Source organism: Vitis vinifera, chromosome 1 (assembly GCF_030704535.1).
Source record: "Vitis vinifera cultivar Pinot Noir 40024 chromosome 1, ASM3070453v1".
Classification (NCBI taxonomy): Eukaryota; Viridiplantae; Streptophyta; class Magnoliopsida; order Vitales; family Vitaceae; genus Vitis; species Vitis vinifera.
Window position 1 is genome coordinate 21,214,337 of NC_081805.1, and position 23,792 is coordinate 21,238,128.

Here is a 23,792-nt window from a genome sequence, read left to right on the forward strand (position 1 = left end):
ATCAAATGGACTCTAAATATAATTTGAATATGTACTGTATAAAGCGTTATGCATTCTATTGATCCTTTCCTTAATTGTGTATGATATATAATTTAAATTTTGCATAGACAAATAATCAGGTTTGGGTTGCCTAGGGTCCAAGTCCATACAAATTAAGTTGTTGAAATGGGTATTTAATCAATTGAGCTCAACCATTATATATGGTGTCCATTTTGGAAAATGAGTTAGCTCAAAGGTTTTATTATGCCAATATATATGAACAAATAAAGACAAATAAATCAATTTAAGGTGGAGCATTTATATTAATCACCCTTTTCCTAAATTTTATTTGGACTTGACTATGGTATATATCCGAGGACTACTCTTGAGCCACCAATCACCAGTGGCAAGTTCTCATTGCATTATATTTTGTAAATGGTCTCAGGTTTTTTTAACCTAAATTTTATTAAGAAAATCGTATACACTTCCATGAAAAATAACACAAAATAAGAATCCCTGTGTAAAATATAATTTTCAAATAATTTTTTTATCATTCAAATACTATCTTTTAATGAGATAAATAATAACATAATTATCGAGGAAGCAGACAAGTTAGACAAAGCATGAATGGCTTCTCAAAAAGCTAAATACAGTAGTTGGGCGTGTTAGTGGATAGCCTTTTCAAATGTTTTTGGTTGTTATGGGAGTTACATGTATTATGAGCCACTACCACCAGCACCTCCACCACAAATTGTCCAATTGCTCTTGCTACTGTGTTCACAATGGACTTTGCCCATGGGGGCCATGGGGCCTCCCCTTCGGAGTTACTGGAGCCTGTTCCCATCAAGGCTCACCTGCTCCCAATATCACCTCTTTTTCAACGTCATCCATATATAATCTCAATTACACCTCACTAATATATTAATTTTATTTTCCTACCGGTGCTGATCTTGGGGTATCGTCTTTTTAATCTTTTAATTTATTCTTTGATGTTGCTTGTCTGATCCATGGCTCTCAGGCGAATATGAACAGTCCAGGGTGGTGGGGTTTCCAAAATGTTCCACCAAGAGAAAAAAGTCATGAATCATGATGGACAAGTCTTTATTTCTCACTATGGAGGCCATTGGAAATATCATTTTCACATGATTTTTGGCTCCATATGCGGCGAGAATTAAGATTGGTGAACAGTTGTTTGAGAATTTGCTTTGTTGGTGAATGTATGAGACTATAATTTATAAGCTTAAGGTTGGAAAATGATGGTTAAAAGCTGTTATTGTAATCTGTTTTTAGATCTCTCATACAGATGGGAGTGAAGGCAAAGACTCATTAGCTAGCACTCATAGTCATAGTCGTAGTAACAGAAGGAACATAAAAGTAGTAAATAGGAAAAAGGCAACCCCGGCCAATCTCAATGAAGCAGGTCTATGGAGCTAGTGATGGATTGGTTGGAGGACTCAGCTCTGAGATGGGCTGTGTTGCAGGAAACCCCCTCCAACTCTCTCAACGTGGTGTAAGGACTGCCTATTCGGAGGTCCGTGAGCATTTGGCGGAGGTCAGAAGCTTCTTCCTTGAGCCTCACATTCTCTTGAAGAACCCGGTCATGGCACTCCGACACATGGTTCAACTTGTCTATGAGGCTGTGATTCTCATTTCTGAGACGGACGACCTGCGACCAGAGCTCATCCAGGTGCTTCTGTTTCCGCATCCTTGACCTGCGAGCAGATTCTCTATTAGATATCATTCTTCTCTGCTTCCTTTCATCTATGATGCTGAGTTGATGCTCCTCGGCTTCATCTGAAGTAGAGTTATTGCTCAGGCTTGACGACTGTGGGGTGAATTCATGAATAGGAGGGATCTGAGAAGTGGTTAGGTTGCTTAAATATCCACCAAAATGGAGGGTTGGCGTGTTGTCATACGTCATGCCGAAGTTGGCAGGAAAGGGAGTTGGATTCTCAGGAGCCATATAGTGGATTCCTGTGAATTCACCTGGAAGCATGGCTGGACTTGAACTTTAGAGAGGAGATACCTGAAAGGATTACTTGCAGAGATTGTTGAGAGGATAGGAGACGACAGCATGAGGAATGGAGGGAATTTATAGGAGAAAAAAGTTTAAGAGAGGTGGGCCAGTTTCAGCAACAAAGAAGAACAGTATCAGGGGCTTACAATTACCAAGTGCAAAATTCAATCAAATTATTGGAACAACGCGTCATATAAGTGTGTGGAATGTATGCATGTAGTGATTAGATGTGTATCCAAAATTATCTATGACCTACTTTTTAGCATTCTTTTGAACAAAAACCCACGAGCAAAGGTCATGGGATGGTAACATGTATATGTATATATATATATATATATATATTATGCATGACTACTCTTCATTTCCATATATATATATATATATATATAAATGGATTATATTCTGAGATCTTCAAATTGTAGAGGCCACATATAATGCTCAGAATAAGAAAGTTTGCAATGTGGGGATGTCAATTATTTTGATGGGGAATGGTTCAGAAGATGAGAGCAGTGAAAGCAAAATGAGAAGTGGCGTTGAAGTCAAATAGCTGGAAGAGAAATCTCTGGGGGGAGCCTACCCAATTTCAAATCATATTAAGACTCTTAAAACTGACAGCCAATAATACCATATTGAATTGTGACGTAGCCAAAAAAAAAAAATGGAAATGATTAAATAAAATTGAGTTTTGATTATGATTTTTGTAATAATTGTGATGACTCAATGTGCACTTCAGACAGGGATTGGAGGGACCCATCATAAGACTGTTATCCAAATAGTTAACATCTGAGTACCCACGTGGATCCCAGGCATCTCATATTTTCTAAAGCTGCCATTGAGCTGAATTGAGAAAAGAAAAGAAAAAAAATATGGACATATTATGCAAATCCTTCTGCTTACTAGGCCCTCTTCTCACTCTTCCGTTTTGTTCACTTGTTTTACCTTTGCTGGGAGGTTATCATTTATGGGCCTCAGGTCAGTTTTCCGGCCAAACTGATGGACATGATCAGAGATTTAGACAATTGTGAATAATCTGCAGATTTGTGAACTTGAGTTTGTTGCTTGTTTGGAACCGTTTGTCCCTGCCCCGTTTTACCCTTCTTTCGGCCAAACATATTAACATTTCATTTGTGTTGTGTATGAATTAAGCTTTGAAGGATTGGTCTTGCCTCCCCTGAAGGGAGGGTATAATTGATAGTTTGTCATATAGGACAAAAATATGATATAAAGACACTTTTTCACATGCTCTCCTGGGTTTATTAATCTGCACCATTACATTAGGGCCTGACCGAATAGTACATGCCCCTTTCCGTTTGTGAGTGTTTTTGACCCCTTCATTCCAAACCAGCCATTGGCACCTCCCTCTGAACTAAGAAGACAGTGTCGAATAATTAATTGACTTTTGTCGTTTGTTGATACAGCGCTACATACTATCTTTTAAAACCATTTTCCATTGTGACCCACTTGGAATAATTTTATAAGGAAAAGACGATAATAGAAGAGTTGATGATACCCCAACAAAGAAGTTGTGGCAAATCTTAGAGGTAGCAACTTGCAGACGCATATGGTTTGACATATACACATTTGTTAATGGAGTTCAATACTCTATCTCTAAACTTCTTTCTTCCAATAATTTATCAGATTATAGTGTTGGTGGTTTCCATTACAGAACTTTGGCTTTGGTGTACTAACAGATAAGAGTTAGAAATAAATAATGAATGAGATTACAGAACTTTGGCTTTGGTGTACCAACAGATCAGAGTTAGAAATAAATAATGAATGAGCTTCCGTGTAGCTATTCTACAGAAGCATAGGAAGCTAAATGGAAACTGAACTCCTCTATTTTATTGTGTATTACTTTTACTTTCACGTATATTAATAAATGTGGCATGAAACTGTCACTGAGAATGCAGCCATGGAGAAAAGGTTGCTATCTTCAAAATTGAAATAGTCATATTATGGAATCAATTTCATTATTCAATTACCTTGGAGAATCCAAACGTCCCTAGGGACATTATACTTGTGTTAGGCTGGTCATACCAGCAAAACAAGTGTAAAGGTAGCCTTGAAAAACTCATTCTCTTCCAAACTCACCACCATGTATTAGTTTAAAATATTGGGGTGCTTCTGGGGGCCAACTTTAAAGAAAAAGTATGGGTTTTCTTGAGTTGACAACATATGACTTTCCTTAGCCACTTGTGTACTAATCAACTTGCTCCTTCACAGGATGGGTAATAAACCAAACTTCCTCAAAATGCTTCTGTTCTTTCTAGAGTGGGATTAGTTTAAGAAAGGCAAGTTGCAGAGAACCCCAAATTAAAAGAGAGATTGTGTGGTGTACATTTTTTCCTTGGACACAAACAATATTTGCTGGTATGGAAAAAAAAATTGTTTTTTATCGATTTCAATCATATTAATGAAACAAAACTTGCCATTGTCGTCAAGAGAATTTGTTTGATCACTTGGAAGAGTTCAAGAACATAGACTCCCATTAGAATTTCTAAGACACTCAAAAACGTCTTTGTTTCTTTATATTCATTTTTTGTGATGGTCTAGAGAACGAGTCACTGGACTTGTATCAATCTATCTTAATTTGGGGGTTTGTTAACCTAATTACACCCCACTTCTACAACAAACCTCACAAGAGAAGTTGGACATGACACAACGCACCAGTATCAAATTAATCTTCTGAAGAAAAAAATCAGCAATAATTGGACAGACCATGGATGCAATAGATGGCATCTATGTACTCCATCACATATAAACCACATAAGGAAGATCGGTGTGGAGTCATCTCTAATTCCAAGGGCTCAATAAATGGCTTCCCACCTGTTGAAAAACCTTATTAATAGTTTAGGTGAATGAACCTTATTATACCTTGCAATAGGGTATTCGTTAGCCCTGCAAGCTCTAGCCCATGGTTTTGGGGTTGAAGTAAATGAGCCTGTCACGCTTTCAACTAGTGGGAGGTGGAAGTATGAATTAATCCGCAGGAAAAAGACTAGACTACATGATTAATGTCTTAAGAAGTTTGTTCATGTACGTCATTTTGGTGGTGTTAATTGATTTGGTTGTCATTATGAACCATTGGGAATAAATAAGACTGGATCTTGCTGCTCAAATATATAGATATATTACAGGTATCAATCGTGTCCTACATTAATCTATACCTAAAAATATGTCCCATCAACTCAAACTTTGGAATTGCTTTTGTCCACTCTTTATTTACTGCTAGAAAAAAAAAAGGTTGGATTACCGATTAAGGAAAAAATGTGACCACATACATATAATCTCTATTATTCGCCTCATTGCTTGGTCTAATGCCTAACTAGGACTTGACTACGGCTAAAATGCAGACAATGAAGGAAGGATGACCCCCTCAGCACCACAAAAGTGAAGAAAATGCTAGGTACGGAGGGGGACTGGATTTAACTGCTACCATTTTGGTATGATACATCATATAGAGGCCAACAAGAGACATAAAAGAAATGGTCGCATGATAGAATATTGTGGTGATGGTTGTGGGGCGCCCGCGCGTGGGTGCCTTGTGCACCAACCCACCATCCAATTGCACAGCCCGTCAACTCAGTCATAAAGCCCTTACCCCACCCTCCCTTTCTCTTTTTTATGTATGTGTATGAATTCTAATTAAGGCCCGGTGCTTTGTTTGGTATTGAAAATGAGCATATAAAGCCATTGTTATCCCACTATTGACAATTGTCTCGTGAAATTCTCTAAACTTTTGGCTCACCTTTCTTTTGCACTGCTCCACTCCACTACCAGCAATATATGACTTGCCATATTATCCACTTCTCTCTTATCTGGGAACAAATTTTGTGAACATGTTACATGCCATTTTTATGTACGTCACTATTTTAAGTGCGTCAGTCAGTTTCCAATAGTTCTCTCTTTATTTAATTTGTTCAAAATAAAGCAAAAGGGTAAAACTCTCTTGCTATAGCCTATCGACTCTTGTTATGATCTGGATTTTGGTAAAGAAATCGCACTAATTCCATGGCCTGCAGTGCTCCTTTTCTGATCACTCAATATTGTGAACAATACTAATCCATCCAAATTGTTAAATTCTCTTGCTTGACGTGTCATTTTATAAGATGTCACTCATGAAACTTCCATGAAACTACCGGTCACCACATCGATATCTCCCTTTCAAGACTTTTAAGTTTCCCATCATGGACAAGCAATTCTTTGGGTACCGTCACCTGTACCTGTGTGCTTTGTCTCCACTTTCCTCCCACTCAAACAACCCAACTTTCTTTCTTTCCATTCCAATTCTCTCATGAGGTCATCAACATTTTACACTGATTGGTTCAATAAGGATAAGCTCATCATCATCATCTAACATTCCTCTTCTGCTTAATTTTATATTCTTTGCTTTACAATAACATATCTAGTTTTTACAATACTGGTTTCATTTTAAATTTTAAATCCCCTCACAGCATAGCTCTGTGTGATGTATAATTGTTCTTGTATAAAGTAATGGCTGATGGTGCAATTTTAAATACTACTGACTTGCACGCATGTTTATGCTTCCTTAAGTTTATTAAGGTCGTAATCCACTACCAATATGTGGATGATAAAGTGTGTTTAATTAGGTATATGTTATTTAAGTATTGATTTTCTTTTCAGGCATTGCATCTGCATCTATAATTAGGACTTGATGTTAATGTTAGCTGCTGTTACGTGTTTCTCTGTGAAAGCTCCAAGTCTAGCCAGCAAGAGGAGCCATTCATCATTGTTTGATATATACTTCATTATCATTTGCTACCTAGTACACCCTCATCAAATAGGAGTGTTGCCAAACTTGCAACCAGTGCTTGTGCCACAGTCATCAATCTCTATCTGCTTTGATGTTCATATATCAGTGGAAAATGATAATATGTCGACCTTCCTAGACCTATTTTGTAATTAAGTTCCCAATCACAAAACCTAAGCCCTTTTCAAAAGTTGGTTGGTTGGGACCTGTTGTGACGATCCCAGTCATTTTTATGTGGTATATTAAAAATTGGAGCTCAATAAATGAGGATGAACTAATCATCTTAATCTATTATTTGAAGTGTACTCCTGTAGAAACACTCCCTTTCTTCCAATCAGATTGGTGAGTTCTGTGATGACATCAAATACATAACCTGCACTATATAACATCAGGACATGGGAAATGCCCAATGCTTTGCTTATCGTCATCTTTGAACCTAATTAACCAAAAGTGGAATGATTGCATGTCAATTTCAAAGCTTTTTAGTGCTCCCATTAATTACAAATGTATATGTAATCACCTCATAAGTCACTAAAACTTTGAATGGTTGAAAGAAATAGACTTATAGAGTTAATTCCAAAGCCTGCAGACCAGTTAAACCAAACTAAAGAAAGAGAAAAACTTTATTAATTTGTTGAAGTGTAATCTCCATGTATCCAACCTTGCTTATCGGTTTCAGACTTCTTTAAAGATTGATAATGTTTGTAAGTTGGACAGGGTACTTCTGTACTTCATTAAGGCTGCAACTGGTACCTTCTAAAAGTATTTTGCAATGTGTACTTTCTAAAAGTATTTTTGGAAACATGTTTCAGAAAACATCCACTGCTCGTATGTTTTGAGTACCTTTTTATGCTCTCTGATTGAAGCTTGAAATATGAGATGTGCCCAAGGAAAATAGACTTTACATGGCGGACAACATTGTCACTAAAAACTCCCCCAAACCATCGGCTGAAGATTTCAGTGGCTGTTTAGAGTACTTTCATGCACCAGAGCTAGAGTACATAAAATCGAATCCCGCTTTCGTTGTATTTGGAAGAATTTAAGGAGATATGGCACGAGGGCTTGTCTTAATTAAGGAGAATAAGAGGTAGTTAATTAATGGTCCTGCTATTTGACCTACATATTTTGAGTCAAAATTCACAATTATTTTAAGAACCAAAAGGAAAATAAATGATGAGGTCAAAAACAGAAACACTGTGTTGACAAATATCAAACTAAATGACTTCCACCTAACAAGTGGATCCATTTTTTGGACACTTGTTCATACTTGTTTCCAAGCTAAAATCAATATTCTTGAGATTCAATTCAACAATGTAGTGGGGCAAATTCTTGAGAGACATTATGTGGCCACTCTTGTGGTTGACCAGAGACTGTGTAAGTTATCTAGGGTGGTTGAGTCTTCCACCCTAGAGAAAAAAATATCATCGGAGAACAAACAAGACCTGATTCAGAGGTAAACCCAGACCACTTGTTAGAGCTAAAGCCATGAAAGGTCTAGAGTGGCAATGAGTGCTTCTTTGATTGTATTTGGAGGCACTTGAGGCCTAAACCTGGCTTCTCCATTAACGAATAGGACAATTCTCTCTCTCTCTCTCCACATTATCAGGTTTTGTCTGGAACTCTAATGGGTATTCCTTTTTCTTCTAGTCTTGTCATGTGTGCCCACTTGTGGTAATGACCTGGCCCATCTTCATCTCTGGTAATAGAAATTAATTGTATTTTTGCCATTCATCTTTAAATTATGTTGACTCACAGAGTACATATATTCAGGAATTTGTTTCCTTCTTTCTGGAAGTCCATGTATGATTTTTCAATGTGCATCTCAAGAATCACAGCCCATCTCTTGAACCAAGTATGCAGGTTCATTTCTGATTATTCATATAAGCCTCTAGAACAAGCTCTCAATGAACATCCAGGGTTCTTACATTATTGCCATGCAACACGGTACAGTTTTAGAGTGGGATAATTACTGGTCAACTGAATTGGGCCCATGGGATTGCCAAACTAAGATCTATAGAAACTGGCATTTTAAACTGTAGAGCTTTAAGAAGAAAGAGTGTTTAAATATGCCAATTTACTGATAAATCTTACCAAAATCAACATAATCAATATGGTTAATTTGGAATTAATTTATAGAATTGATCTAGAAGGGTCTTTCCATTGGTCTCTGAAGGGTCACACTTACTGGGTCTTGTCCATTTCCTCTTCTAACCCAACCATGCACTCCAATGCCGAATGATTTTTCATCCTCCGTTGGTATAACCCATGAATCTTTCCAACAATGGAACTCCCAGAATCTGAGAAATTTCCCTTTTAATACATTTTTATGTGGGTTTGATCATGAGGTGGGTGAATTGGGTTGTGCGCACGAATGGCACAGTGGTTGCATGTGGTGGTTGAAGGGGGCAGTGTTATGAATCATGTCCACATAGGAGGAGGCCAGGTGGTATGAATGATGAAAATGCTACTACTGTTGGAGATGAAGGTGGTTCTGATTGTGAGATTTTGTATGGCTCATTAATGAAGGTGGTTTGTGTTTTATTCAGAACAATTGGCTATATGACATAATTCGATTCTTGGCAAAATACAAGTTCCTTTCACGTAGTAACAAATCAAAAATTTGAAATGGAGAGGTAGAGGGGGAGAGAGGATTTGGTCCCCTTGTTGTAAGTAATTTGTTGATTAATTTCATAATTAATTATTTAAAAATATATATATATCAAAAGATGATTAGAAATTAGGAGAAAATAAAAGGTCTAAGTTCATCAATTGAATCCAATTCACTTTGCTTTGAAATTTGATCACGAAATTGGATACAACTATTTCAAATTCATGTTGTAAACAGTAGATCTAACAAATTGATTGGATTTAAATTATGTGAACTATTTGAAAGATTGAATTGAAAAAATTTATTTATTTATTTTTTATGTTTTATCAATGAAAATTATAAATCTAAGAATCTGAATCCTCTTGAATTGAAACCACACGTACGTTCTAGCTTTATGAAATTCATGAATGTTTATAACATAATAAAAGATTAACATAATTTGAATATGAATTGGTGTTTGGGGATTTTATTTTTGTTAGTTTGAGTGCTTTTGAGGTGAAGATAAATTCACATATTTTCCGACTTCCTAATTTGGATATGACTATTTTGAAATGCGATTTTAGATATTTCTGATAATTAGTATTTGACTCGTACATCGAACTCTTATAGTCACTTTTGTCGGAAAATTAGATGAAATTTCTCTATTATAAACTATTAATTGTCATATTCCTATTAATAAAAGGTTGAAAGTACGTACTGTGCATTAACATTCATATTGAGTGTTGTTAGATAGTGCAGTGGTGAGCATTAATCTATAAGGCATCAGATTGGGTGCAATGTGTAGTAGCTTCGTAGCTATAGATATTTTCTGGCAACACTCAATGTGACTAGGGTTATAGATATATTAATGCATGCACACATCAAGCAACGTATATGATTGATGGTAAAGGGAATTGAGCACATTTAATTAATTAATAATTAATACATTGAGTTCAAGGTAGTAGATGAAAAACCTTATGAAGAAGCTAGAAGAAATGGTTTGGATTGCTCAAGGTATTGCATGGATTGGAGAACTTCAACCCTTTACAATACAATAAGACCCAAATATGTAAACTATAATGAATTCCAATGTTTTTTTTTTTTTGAATTAGAACTCCAAATATAACTACAGACATAAATATTTGCTAGATCTAATGATTCCATTTAATTTTGAAAGCTAAAAAGTTAGGGTTTGATGTTCTTCCCAAAATTAAAAAACTGAAAAATTAATGAATTTAATTTCAATAATTTAACACACGTTTTAATCATAAATTCATAAACCAAAGGATGCACAATATAAAAAGTTAGTGGGTGATATATAAAACTTAAATTAGAAAATTTCTAATATTTTTTTAACAATCGATCAAACACTAGATCTACTAATTAATACTCAAGTAGAAAATTTTTAACAAGTTATATAATTTGGAAATATATTAGATTACTATTTTCTTATTGTCAAATGATTCTTTTCCAAATGTTCTATATTAATTATAAAAATAAAGATGTAAATAGGTTTTTGATATTTTGGGATATTTAAAAATATGTTAAATTACTATTTTTTTTCCCTCTAATTATTCGTTTTCAAATATCTTTATCTTAATTACCTAAACTAAGAAAAATATCAAATTTTAAAAGGATAAAGGCTATTTTTAATATATAAGAAACATATTTAACACTTAAGTGTTAAAGAAGAAAGAAAATAATTATTTTTATAATGATAGAAGACTTGTTATTAGCATATAAAAGCAAATAGATTTGACAATTAACAACATTTAAGTATTTATAAAAATAAATAACTTAATACTTATCAACATTAAGTTGTATTAAAATTTAAAATTTTGTTTGGAACATAGGCATAAAAATAGAAATAATCAATTATTTAAAATAGGACTAAATCCGTTAGTCTAACTAGTTTGATCATCAACTAATACTCACTCCAATTCAAGTGCTCTTTTGAGTCTATTTAGAATTGAACTGAACTTGAACCAAACGAACATCAACGATTGGACTATCTGACCATGTGAACTGACCTAACAAGGAAGGAAAATAATAATAATATAAGAATATTCAAGTAAAATGACATCAAATATAAAAATATCCATGTTAATGCACTGTTAACTTCTACTTTCTTTCTTTACTTTTCTGATTATCTTCAATAAATCAAGTGTGATGCATGGTTTTCTTTTTTCCTTTCTCCATTTCCATTCTCAATTGCAGCCATAAATGTTGTAGACTCTAGAGGTCAATGGGAACCTCTAGCACCCCCCAAGGAAGGTAGGCATCTCTCTCAATCTATATATATATATATATATATATATATATATATATATATATATATATATATATATATATATATATATATATATGTGTGTGTTTATATGGTTTGGGCACAACTATTTTGAAAAGTTAGATATTCTGTATGTCTCTGTGAATTTCGAATTCTATTATGTATTATTTGCCTCCTTTTATTTATTATCTTTTTAAATGTGGGTATGTGGTTTTATTGTTTTCTTTGTTGCATTGAGGAGAAAATTGATTACTTGCATTAGACTAGAAAATAACTAGTGGTTAGTGTGTGAGCGTTGCTTGGCTGTTGAGAAAAATGAGGGAGAAGTAAAAAGAAAGAAAATTTTAATATTGTATGCTAGGGTTGAGCCCCTTTCTTTGCTAGGTGCTTTTCATAATGATTTCTCTTTTCTCATTATAAGTTGTTTCACTTGAAAATATTGAACTGCCACTCTTCATGTTCTTTTTGAAAATCAATTTCTGTAGGAAGTTATTTGTCTTTGGATCTTTCAAAAATTTTATCTTTCATAAACTTATCATGAGGGGTTTTGTGAATTACAAACTAAAGAATAGAAGTATAGGTCTTGTTTGATAACTTTTTTTTTTTTTTAAACAGTTCTAAAAAATAGTTTTTAAGAACAATTTTTAAAAATTATTCTCTAATGTTTTGTAGCACAAAAGTCTATTTGGAAACCTAAAATATTTTTAAATTGATTTTAATATTTTTAAATATATTTTAAAAATATTTTTTATGTCCACAACTTTATTTTTAATCATTATATATGTTTGTATAATTACTTTTTTAAACAACTCTCAAAAAACAAGTAAAAACATCTAAAAATAACTAAAATATATTATCTTAAAACACTTTGTTTTCTGTTTTCTGATAACAGAAAACAAATAACAATTTTTAGTTGCTAAACATGTTTTCTAGTTTTTTTTGTTCTTGAAAACAGTTCCTAAACATGCCCATATTTTTTTTTCTTTTTGTCTACTTGGACATGGGTGGTTTAGTTATTTTCCTAGTAATGAAGAGGAAATTGTTTATTTTCCTTAGACCAGGAAGGAACTCTTAGGTTGTGTTTGCTTTTTTAACCTAATATTAATACAATTTGCATTCAGATTTTATATTGTTTTTTTTTTTTTCTAATTATTACTTATTTTTTATAAAAAAATTAGCTAAATGAAAAAAGTTAAAATATTTGGTTTTTTTTTGTTGAATGTTAAAAATAACTTTTCAAAACAACCAAAACACAAACTCAGCACAAACCTTACCTTATTAATATTTAATAGATATAAAATAATAAAAAACAAACAACATAATACTTAATACTATTAAGTTATATTTAGATTTAAGGTAATAATAATAAATAAATAAATAAAAACCCACCACCTTAGTGGATATTAGGATGGTTTGTTTTAGATTTGAAAAATAAAAAACCCTTAAATTGTATTTTTGGGTTTTTTAAAAAATCAAGGAAAGAGTGAGAAATCTTTTATATTGTGTGTTGGGGTTGTGTCCCTTTCTTTGCTAGATGTTTTGCATAAAATCTATCACTTTTAGTTTTTTCTTTTTTTGTTTTTTTTTGGTAAACTAGTAAAATCCAATTTTATTTATATACGTGTTTCATATGAAAGATTGAAACATACAAAAAGGTTCCAAACCTAATTGCTTTCCCTCCTAAAAGGGTGCCCACAACCATTTTGTTTTGATATCAAATATTCAGTATGAAGATTTTAAGAAATATAACTACTTCTCATTTAAATTTCCCTACAATTAAACTCACGCCACTACATGATTCATAACAATCAATTTTATTATTAAACTATATTAGAATTGACCATTATCAGTCCTTTAGTGTAGTGTACTCTACTCTGATCAAGTAACAATATTGGGTTCATTTACTCCAAAATTTAGTATGAAGATTTTGAGGAACACAAATACTTCTCTTTTGATTTTTTTTTTCACTTAAATTCGTGTTACCCCATCATTTGACAAAACCAAATTTATTGTTAGGCTATATGAAAGTTGATCATTAGTAATCCTTTAGTACTGTAGTATAGTCTAGCTCTAATCCGACAATAGATTTTTTTTTTTTTTTTTTTACTCAAAAATTCAATATGAAGATTTTGAGGAATAAAACTTCTCCTAGTATTACATTTCAAATGGAAAATTCTTTGTAGGAGATTGATAAAGCTAAAAGTTTAGGATATGCAAAGTACTACAATGCTAAGTAGTAGGGGAAAAAAAATCCAACAATGGAGAACTATTTTTCACTAAGAAGTACTCCAAGAGATCAATTTTCCATTAAGAGTGTTTTAGCTAGTAAAGAAGCTATTTAGAGAGCATATATGACGACTGCAAGATTCATTTACGATGCATGCATTCTTACTAATTTTGTTAACTCTTTCTGCTTTAAATCAATGATGGATGCTATACCTGTAATTGGTCTTGGATACAAGCATCCAACTTATCATTAAATGTGAATTTATCTATTAAAGGATGCTAGGAAAAAGGGTTTAGTTACTTGTAGACTCTAATTGTTGTATTTGGGCAAAAGTTGCTTGCACAATTATGGGCCATGGTTCATTAGATAACAGAGAATGAACACTCATCACCTTTTGTCCCCAAGGAATTTATAAAATTTGTTGATGTTAGGATAGAGTCTTTAAAAATATGATATGATGTAACCAAATAAGATTTCATTAATATATATTAATCATGATTTCTAACTCCTATTTTTATTCTTGATTGCATTATTTATTATTTGATCATACATGTCTATATCACTTGCATTGTATATGAGTTGTTTTCAATAAGAGTTGTACAAAATATCAAATTCATGGGTTCTTAGCAAGATGATGAGTAGTTCATAATTGTTTCATCGAATTGGTCAATCCATCAAAGACTGTAGTGTTAGTACGTCTTAATTAGAGGGATGACTTATCTTGGTCATCGAGATGAGTTTCCCATGGTGAGTGCACTAATGCATATGATTACACATTAGACAGGATTATGCTGAATCAAAACATTGGTTATCGAGTAGTCATGATTCACTAAGCTACTATGTTACATCGGCTCTCAACCTTGAGAAAATATTGAGTTAATACTGAGGTCTTTAATGGTTTTGACCTATGGGTGAGATTTTAAGGTGATCATGTGTGCTTTATAAATTGGGTCATGATTTTAGCCAAAATATGTGCTCTAATGGCACATATTTGATATTATTTATGCACCATAAGACACTCAAATCATCCAACTTGACCTAAATTGTTGCTAAGGCCCTAGCCATGAATTTAACTTGCATTTTGAAGATTTATCTCAGGTTTAAGGAAAGAAAAGGGTGCAAGTTGAGTCACTTTAGATTTTGAAATATTAAGAAATGGTTTAAATGAGTAATAGGTGAGTCAAGACTCATGGACTATGACGAAAGGCAAGCGAACATGGATAATCAGGCATGAAGCAAATTCATCAAGTTGCATGGAAATTTGGAACTCAAAATCTAGTGACAACATGTACTTTGACTTTGAAGCAAAATTTAGAGCATTTTTCGAAGTACATTTTAAGCAAGCTATATTATATCATTTTAAAGCTTTGAAAGTCAGGAATCCAACACTTCAAACAATGTGTAAATTGAAGTTGAAACGAAGAAGTTAAGACCATTTGAGATAATTGTGCAGAGTTGAAAGACCATTTCGAAATGATTTCAAAATTCAACTTATGAATTTGAAATCCAATGCGAAATTACCCCAATTTCAAATTCACACACTACCACATTGATATTTCTCCTTCTCTACTTCGGGAATTGCATCTTGGGCACTTCATCCACCCTAAGTGGGTCCCACGCGACTAGAAATCACTATTTTATTAATTTTTAGTCATTTTAGGTAATTATTTATAAAATAAGTGGCCAATAGGAACATGCCATGTGTTAGGTTTTTTGGTGGAAACTATAAAAACTCGATATTTAGGTTTTCTAGGAGTTCTTGATTTTTTTTTTTTAGGAGTAGAGATGGCTTGACGATTCTTAGGGGGAAAGAAGAAGACCTTGAAGATTTTTCTTGGTTTGTTTTCTTTTTTCTTTTTATTATTGAATAAAGTATTTTTTTAATTTCTTTGAAATCAATAATGGTTTTTTCTTATTCTTTTATAGCCTATGTATGTGAGGACATGCCCATAAGAGGCTAAAACACCATCTTGGGGTGAAACATGAAAACCTAGGATTATATCCAAAGGGAAACAATGGGCGAAATCAGATTAATAGTGGAATGAATGAAAGGTTAGGGTAATAGTATTGAGATCAAAATACCCTTCAAAGTTAGTTTGACTTAGGAGATGATACAATCACATATTCCTTTATACTATGGATTTTCAGTAATTCTTGATCTCTAGTTATCAAAAGTTTTGTCATTGTTATCTACCCTAAGGCAAATCTACACAAAGTGGTAAAAGCTTAAAAACCTTAGACCTAAACCTAGATTTCATGTCCTTTCATCTATTAGGTAATTCAATGGAATAAAATATTAAAAGTTATGATGCATCAACTCTGAGATGTGGAACTCGGGTTAATCTCATTAGACCATGCATTTTGATTACCCTAAGACTATTAAATTATATACCCTTGTTTCGCCTAAAGGTTTAGACTCGAAGTTGGATTGTGAACCCCCAATCTTGATTAATTGAATTAAAAATCAATAATTATTCTATAATTTAAATAAGTTTATTTACGAAATTTTCATCCATATTTTATTTTGATTTATTTGAATTAGATATTTTTTCACCTTTAGTAAAATAATTAATCCTTTGAATCTAAGAAAAAATAAACATATTAGAGTTGATCTCAAAGGACAACAACCCAGAATACTACAAAGTCGTGGTAACTCTATCTCTGGTTTTTCTTGGTCAGAGTTATCATGTGTTTAGGCTTTAGTATTTTATTTACAATAGAAATTTACAATCAGGTCACTTTTGATTAAGGAAAGTAAGAATAGATATTCGGAAGATAGGCACCATGATATCTCATGGGATTGAGATAATGTGTCCCTTAGGTGATCCTAAGGACTTGTGATCATGTAAATTGTGGCCACAATCACTCCTTAAGTGAAATTTGACATATTTTCTTTGTGAGCTAGAGTATATCAATTGATCACATAATAGGAGGATTTAAAACTCAAAGATGCTAAAAGAAATCTTGAGAGGGTGATAACATCTACCTCATTAAATTATGAACACTAGTTCACAAAGAGTCTATATGTAGTGGATAGTAAGTCAAGAACCTGAACTTTACATCTTGTTTTAATATCATAGGATATTAGAGCGTAGTTGACTCTCTATAATGGAATGTTGAATCAACTTTAAAATTGCATTATAAGGAAGCCAATATTTTTCTATGGTCCCAATGGTCCTCACTTGAACTTATAATCCTTGGTGGATACAATTTTTTTAAGGATATTTGAGTTCTTTTATTCATATGTATTGAACAAGGACATTTTGGTAAAAACAAAATGTTGTACAAAAGCTTATGAATGAGTTTTTAGATTTGACTAATTAATTAATTAGAGCTTAATAAGGTTAATTAATAGTTAGGACAAAATGGGTTAAATTAAGTTACTCGAGCAAAAAATGATGTCAAGTCATTTTAGCTCACAAAAAAGTCTATATAAAGCCCCATAAGGTCTAGGACTTATAATCTTATTCATTCTTCCGTTTAAAAGAAGAGAACCGTAACCTCCATATTCAAGTGAGAATTCGACCATTCTCAAGTGTCAAGCTTCAAGAGTAAGTTATTAGGTGAAAGATCGTGAGGTTTTTAAGATCTACACCATGTTAAGATAAAACCCTTAAAAACATGACATGATGCAACAATAATGAATTTATTATTTATTAATATTTTAATTTCCCTTGTTTATCTATCATATTCATATATACATTACACTTTCTGCGCATTCTAGTATGACATTCTTGCATTATACATCATTTAGGTGCATTAAGAGTTACACGAAATATCTAAGTAATAGGTTCCTGACAAGTAGATGATTTGTTCACAATCAGTTCATGAATTTAGACAATCCATTTAAGGTTGTAGTGCAATGCATCTCCTAATTAGAGGGATGACTAGTCTTGGTCATCTGGTTGAGGTTCCTACGGTGAGTATACTAGTGTGTATGGTTACACATTAGATAAGACTTATGATGGGTTATGACATTAGCTATTAGATAGTCATGATCTTGCTAAACTACTTCACTATAAGAAAATCGACATTTAGTAACAAGATTTTTAACTACTCTTAATTTTTACCACTAATACTCTAGTTTTAGGGACAAGTATATATTGTTATCACTGAAGATATTACAATGGTTACATTTAGTGACCACATGTAGACCCTCCATTTTATCCACTTGGCACATTTTATCCAGAGTTTGCCCTCCTTCATCTTATGTTATCTCATTGTACACTTAGGATCATTTTCCAATCTTTTTATTGAGTCTCCATCGGTCGTCCATTATGACTCATTTGATCATTGTCTTTGGACTTTTTTTAGAGATATCTTGGAGGGGTTTTAAGGATCCCAAGTGTGATTTCTCAGTGATATCTAATTTTTAGTTTAGGATTTTGTTTGATTTTGATTGATATTTTTTATAGTGCATTTAGGTTTAGATTTGTTCTCCTATTGCATGGTTTTAGGGTTTGATGAGTATTGGAGTGCTTTTTTTATTTCTTGATTACATGAGATTAATATTTCGATATTTAATTGCATGTTATTTATTTTGACATTTTGAGTGAGTACGATTAATTTTATTGCATGATTGATTTAAAATTTTTTAGCATGTGATTAATTTCTGATTTTGAGTGCATGATTAATTTTGTTACATGATTTTTTTAAAATTTTTAATGCATGTTTGATTTTTTATTTTTGAGTGCATGATTATTATTATTTTTATTTGGAATTTATCTGATTTTAATTTTGATTGCATGTGACTTTAATTTTAGGTTCATAATTGATTTTTGATATTTTTTTTTTATTGCATGATTGGTTTTTAATATTTTGAAGCATGCTTAATTTTTGATTGATTGAATGCATATGACCTTTTAATTTTGTCTTTTGAGAGCATGTGATATGAGGGAACTTTGGAGAGTTTAGAAATTTCCAATGTTTTTAGAATCAGACTAGTCATCAAATCGGAAAAATTATCGGTTCACTGGTCGAACTAGCGGTCGAACTACAGTTGAACCAGTGATGTAATAAATATATAATTTATATATTATATAAAATAAAAAATAATCATAAAAAAATTAAAAATATATAAAATTACAAATTTTAATAATGTTTGATTTTAATATTTGATATATTAAATTAAATGATAAAGTTTTATATTTTAAATTTTATTAAATAGAAATATGTAATATATATATTTAAGAATGCAGATATATTTAAGATGAAAAATTTTCTATTAATTAATTTATATTATTTTTTATAATTATTATTATAAAAATAAATAGAAATTTAAATATTTACATTTCTTTAAAGATTTTATATGATAAAAATTTGAAATAAAAACATTAATCTTATATTCTTATTATATATATTTTTTAACAACATCATTTAATAAATATGATGCAATGCTCAATGGTTCAAAGACTTCAAATTTTAATTTTTAAGAGATCCATCCAACCCTCTAAGAAGCAATGTTTTACCTCTAATTAGTCTCAGTCTCACATCGGAAGCACATGAATTCTATGTGCTCTAAGTGCTTTATAAATACCTTCAACATCCCTTATAAGCCAAACATGCCAACAAATTGGGCCTAGAGGCATGGCCCAAATATAAGTTTTATAATCTTTCTTGTCATTGGATTGGGCCTAGTGGCTTGGACCAAATATAGGCTTATAATTAGTTTCAGTTTTAAAAGTATTGGGTGTGGAAATGGGCCTGATGGATAATTGGCCTCTTAATAGTAAACAAATATTTGTAACAATTAAGGTATGACCGATTTGTAAAAAACTGGACGGTTTGTCCGGTTCGGCGATTAAACCGTTGGTTTGAATGGTTCAATGCCGATTTGACCATGAAACGGTTCATTGAGATGGACCAAACCAGAAAGTTCACCCTGTCAACGGTTCGACCAGTCGGACCGGTCCGATTTTTAAAACAATGAAAATTTCTAAAAGGAGAATATTATTTTTTTTTATAGGGAATTTTGAATGATTTTAGTAAAGTCTTTAGAAGGAGAAAAAAAATGGAGGGAATTTTGAGTGAACTGAAGACTTAAGGAGATGACTATAAAATGGGATTCATAAAATATCTTTAGATTTTTTTTTTTTGGAAAAGACTTTGGAAACTTGAGAAAGGGCTTTGGTGAGTCTTGGGAATGGTTGGTGGTGAGTGTGTTTGGATGAAGGAATTAAGAGAATTTTGAGAGAAAAAAAATAAAATTGATGAGTAATCTACGGTTGAATTATGTTTGATTTTAGGTGAAGAATTCATGGAAGCTTGCAAATGGAGATTTGATGTGGAAAATTGGCAGTCATCTTAGTGGATTGCTTGTGGAGACGCAACAACAATAATTAATGAAGATTGCAACTTCCATCTCATTGATTCTTTTAATGGAAAGCACATCGAGCACATGGAAAATGTTGCAATCAACTTATAAAGGGTAGAATTGCAATCGACTTCAATCACATAATGCTTAGTTTAGTGGGGATTTTATGGTCGTGCGAATGGAAGCTTAGTGTTTAATTTTTTTACTTGATAAAGTAATGTAGTTCAATAAAGACACAATGAAAATTTGAGAAGAAAATTCAAGTGAAAATAATAGATTTTGGTGAATTTGTAGTGGAAGATTAGTGGCTGAATTTTAATGGTTGTGCAATGGAGATTTAATTTCTCGTATATGGAAGTTTAAGATTGAAAATCCAAGTTGAAGTTGTGGAGAATTGTAGCTGCAAATGATGAGGATGGTGGCTGAATTTTTTATGATAAAATTCATGGCCTTATAAGTGGCCTTTGGTGGTTGATTAGTAAATGAAAAGTAAAATTCATGTGGCCAATTAGTAAGTGCTTTAGTGGATGATTTCTTTAAGGAAAATCCCTAGTTGTGTAATGTTTAATGGCTTGAAATTATTTAATGAAAAATCCAAGATCTATGTGGTTGCATATAAAGACTTTCAATGGTGATAATTTGGGTGATGATTTCGACTTCATAAAGAGACTTCTCACAACTTGATTTTCGGTGGAGTAAACACTAATAACTAGCAATTTGGATATCACTTTATATTGTTGAGACTGGAGATAACTTTTTAAAACCTTTTTAAAATTTTTAATTCTCCATTTTCATTTTCATCTTCTCTTATTTGGCATCGTTTGGATTTGAAATTATGTCATGCTTTAATGTGGATGTATAGGCCACACGGATTGTCGGTTAATTAATGATATTGATATGTTAATTTTTATATTGATTTTTTTGTGTAATAATTGTAGGTTTGGTTTAATTCTTCTTTAGTTCTTTTTGCCTAAATAATTCATTGGATAATTGCATGATAATTGGCTTTGATTGAATGTATTAACTTGGATTCATGCGTTTTTTATTTTATGTTTTTGGTTAATGTATTATTATGACTTGCCCATCACAATTCACTCACACATTTGTCAATTGGCTAAGATCACATGTTGGCACTTGTTAGGACACTTTGGCACATGATTTTGATACTAATAGAAGTCTCAATGAATCACTTATGTAGCTGCACACTTGCTTCTTACATTAGATCATAATTTGCTTGTGTTTAAGACACTTTTGGTCCATAATTTTGTATATTTTGATTTGCTTCATGATTGATTTATTTAGGCTCCCTTTTAGGTTACTAATTGATCCTAAATACAGTTGCACCCTAAGCACATATTTAGGACACTCAAATTCTACATTAGTTCAATAGAATTCATATACACACACTTACACTCTTAATTGATTGTGTTTGAGATTCCATGTATTTTAATGTTTTTGAAATCATTTTCAATATCTTTTTAAATGAGTTCAATTCTTAAAATTCATTTTTGGTCATTAGGGTTGAAAATCTATTTTCAAAATTTATGCAACTAGATTTCATTCGATTTGCATCTCTTTCATTTTTTTATTAAATTTTGGTTTTGGATGGAACATAAATATAAGCTTATGGTCCCAAATAATTGAATAATTATTGGTTTTAATGAATTTATCATTACTCATGTGAGGTTGGGAATGCACAGACTAGATATGTGTTATATCTAGTGATTAAAATATTGTGTATTGATTTAGGGCGGATATATCGGCTTGCGTTGACTAGGTCAAAGCTAAAAAATGAGCTTATTTCTTTGCTGTTGGAGGGGCTCAAACCCCTCACCAAAAAGTTGCATAAACATCTAGCATACCATCAGGGCAAGTTTGCCCTTTGATAAATATCTTGCACCACACACACACACACACACACACATATAATTATTTTATAATTAAATGAAAATTTTTCATTTAGTAGATTAGCAAAAATATAAAAATTATCATGATAATTTTCTTCATGGTGTTTATAATATTAAAAAATTATACATTTATCATCATTTATTTTATATCATTTAATACAATTGAATTAAATGTATTATAATTTTAATACTAAATGTATTTTAAAATTAGACATATTATAATCAAATATCACAATATTATTATTGAATAATATTTGATGTAATTTAATAATCAATATACATTTATATATACATACATATATATATCAATTTCTTCAACAAAACAATTTTAAAAAGTCTATTATACTTCTAATTTCATTTTTAAGAGGTTTTTTTTTATATTTTTATAAATTTTGATTCATTTTAGACCAATCGATATTTTTTGTCAAAATATCCACCAATATATTTGATATATCCATAAAATCGAAATATCGATATTTTTATCCTTGGTAATATCAAATGGGAATTTGATATGACCCCTACATAAACTTTTTTTTTTTAAAACCCTTTATTATTAGCTTGTTAGGTTTACTATGCCTATGAATTAAAAATTTTGATTTGGCTAACTTAGGATATTTCTAAAAATTTTCCTATGATTTTATATTGTTAAGGACTCTTTGAACTTGATTTTAAGATTTTGTTTAAGTTAAAAAGCTTTTTTTGAAATGGAAGTTATGAATTTATCTTGTAGAAGGTTCAATTTTCACCAAATCTAGACATCCAAATTGTTTCTATGTTTGTAAATTATTTGGTGACTTTGTAATTTTTAATTTTTTTTTTGATATTTTTTCTTGATTTTATACTTCTTGAAGTTGATTTTAGATATAAAAATATTTTCCTATTAAGAGATATATTTTTCTCTTGCTACACCCATTACACTGACCTAATCTTTAACAAAGACAATATTTGGTTGAATTTAAAACTAATTTGTGTGCATCCTTGTTTTAACACTATTTTTCTTGTAAATTAGACATTATGAATGTGTGTGCGATTTTTTGCATGATTTTATCACACCTATAGGCCCATTAAAAATTTTGGTTTATGAATACCTTAGAATTTTGTTCTATTTTGGACCTTCTTGGATGTTCTTGTAAGATGGGATTAATTAAGGCTTCTATAAAATGTTTGGCCATTTAGGTGACAATCTACACATTTAGGAGAGGTTCTCAAATTTTTTGTGAAATTAAATTCCTATTGTAGATATTTTTTTTAACATTTGTTTTGTGAAAGCTTCTGTTTTGACTGCATGATGAAAATTTTGTACAATGCTCACTTTATTATGTAATCTAGTGTTAATTGGATTATAATCAATTAATTTTGACTTAATTTTTAATAAAGATGTAATGAAGATGTTGTATGATGTTTTCCATGATGAAAACGTGCTTCTAGATATTTATTTAGGATTTTTCTAAAGAAATTGATTGTTCTACCATTTTACTATGTACAATGCCTTAGTTCCTTATTTTGATATTTTCAACTCTCTTGTACATTAGCTTAACTTTAATAACGTATTATATGCATGTCCAATATGATAATTAATATTTTTTTAGGTTCTTGCCATTTAATTTAAGTTGAACATATGTCATCAATATTGGGGTTTGACATTATAGGTATTTGTTATTATAATTGTTGTAATCCTCTTTAGTCATATGCAAGTGCATTGTA

General features: G+C 31.7%; 1 protein-coding gene across 1 annotated transcript; it reads right to left on the reverse strand.

Annotated features, from left to right (window-relative positions):
• Window positions 1-1,219: 1,219 nt before the first annotated feature.
• LOC100258132 (basic leucine zipper 43) lies at window positions 1,220-2,121 on the reverse strand. Its single transcript, XM_002269459.4, has one exon. It carries the CDS (start codon window positions 1,973-1,975, stop codon window positions 1,388-1,390), a length of 588 nt encoding a protein of 195 aa, XP_002269495.1. The 5' UTR covers window positions 1,976-2,121; the 3' UTR covers window positions 1,220-1,387.
• Window positions 2,122-23,792: the final 21,671 nt, after the last annotated feature.

Coding starts and splice junctions, on each gene's coding strand:
- LOC100258132 (XM_002269459.4), bottom strand. CDS start 1,975: ATGCTTCCAGGTGAATTCACAGGAATCCACTATATGGCTCCTGAGAAT.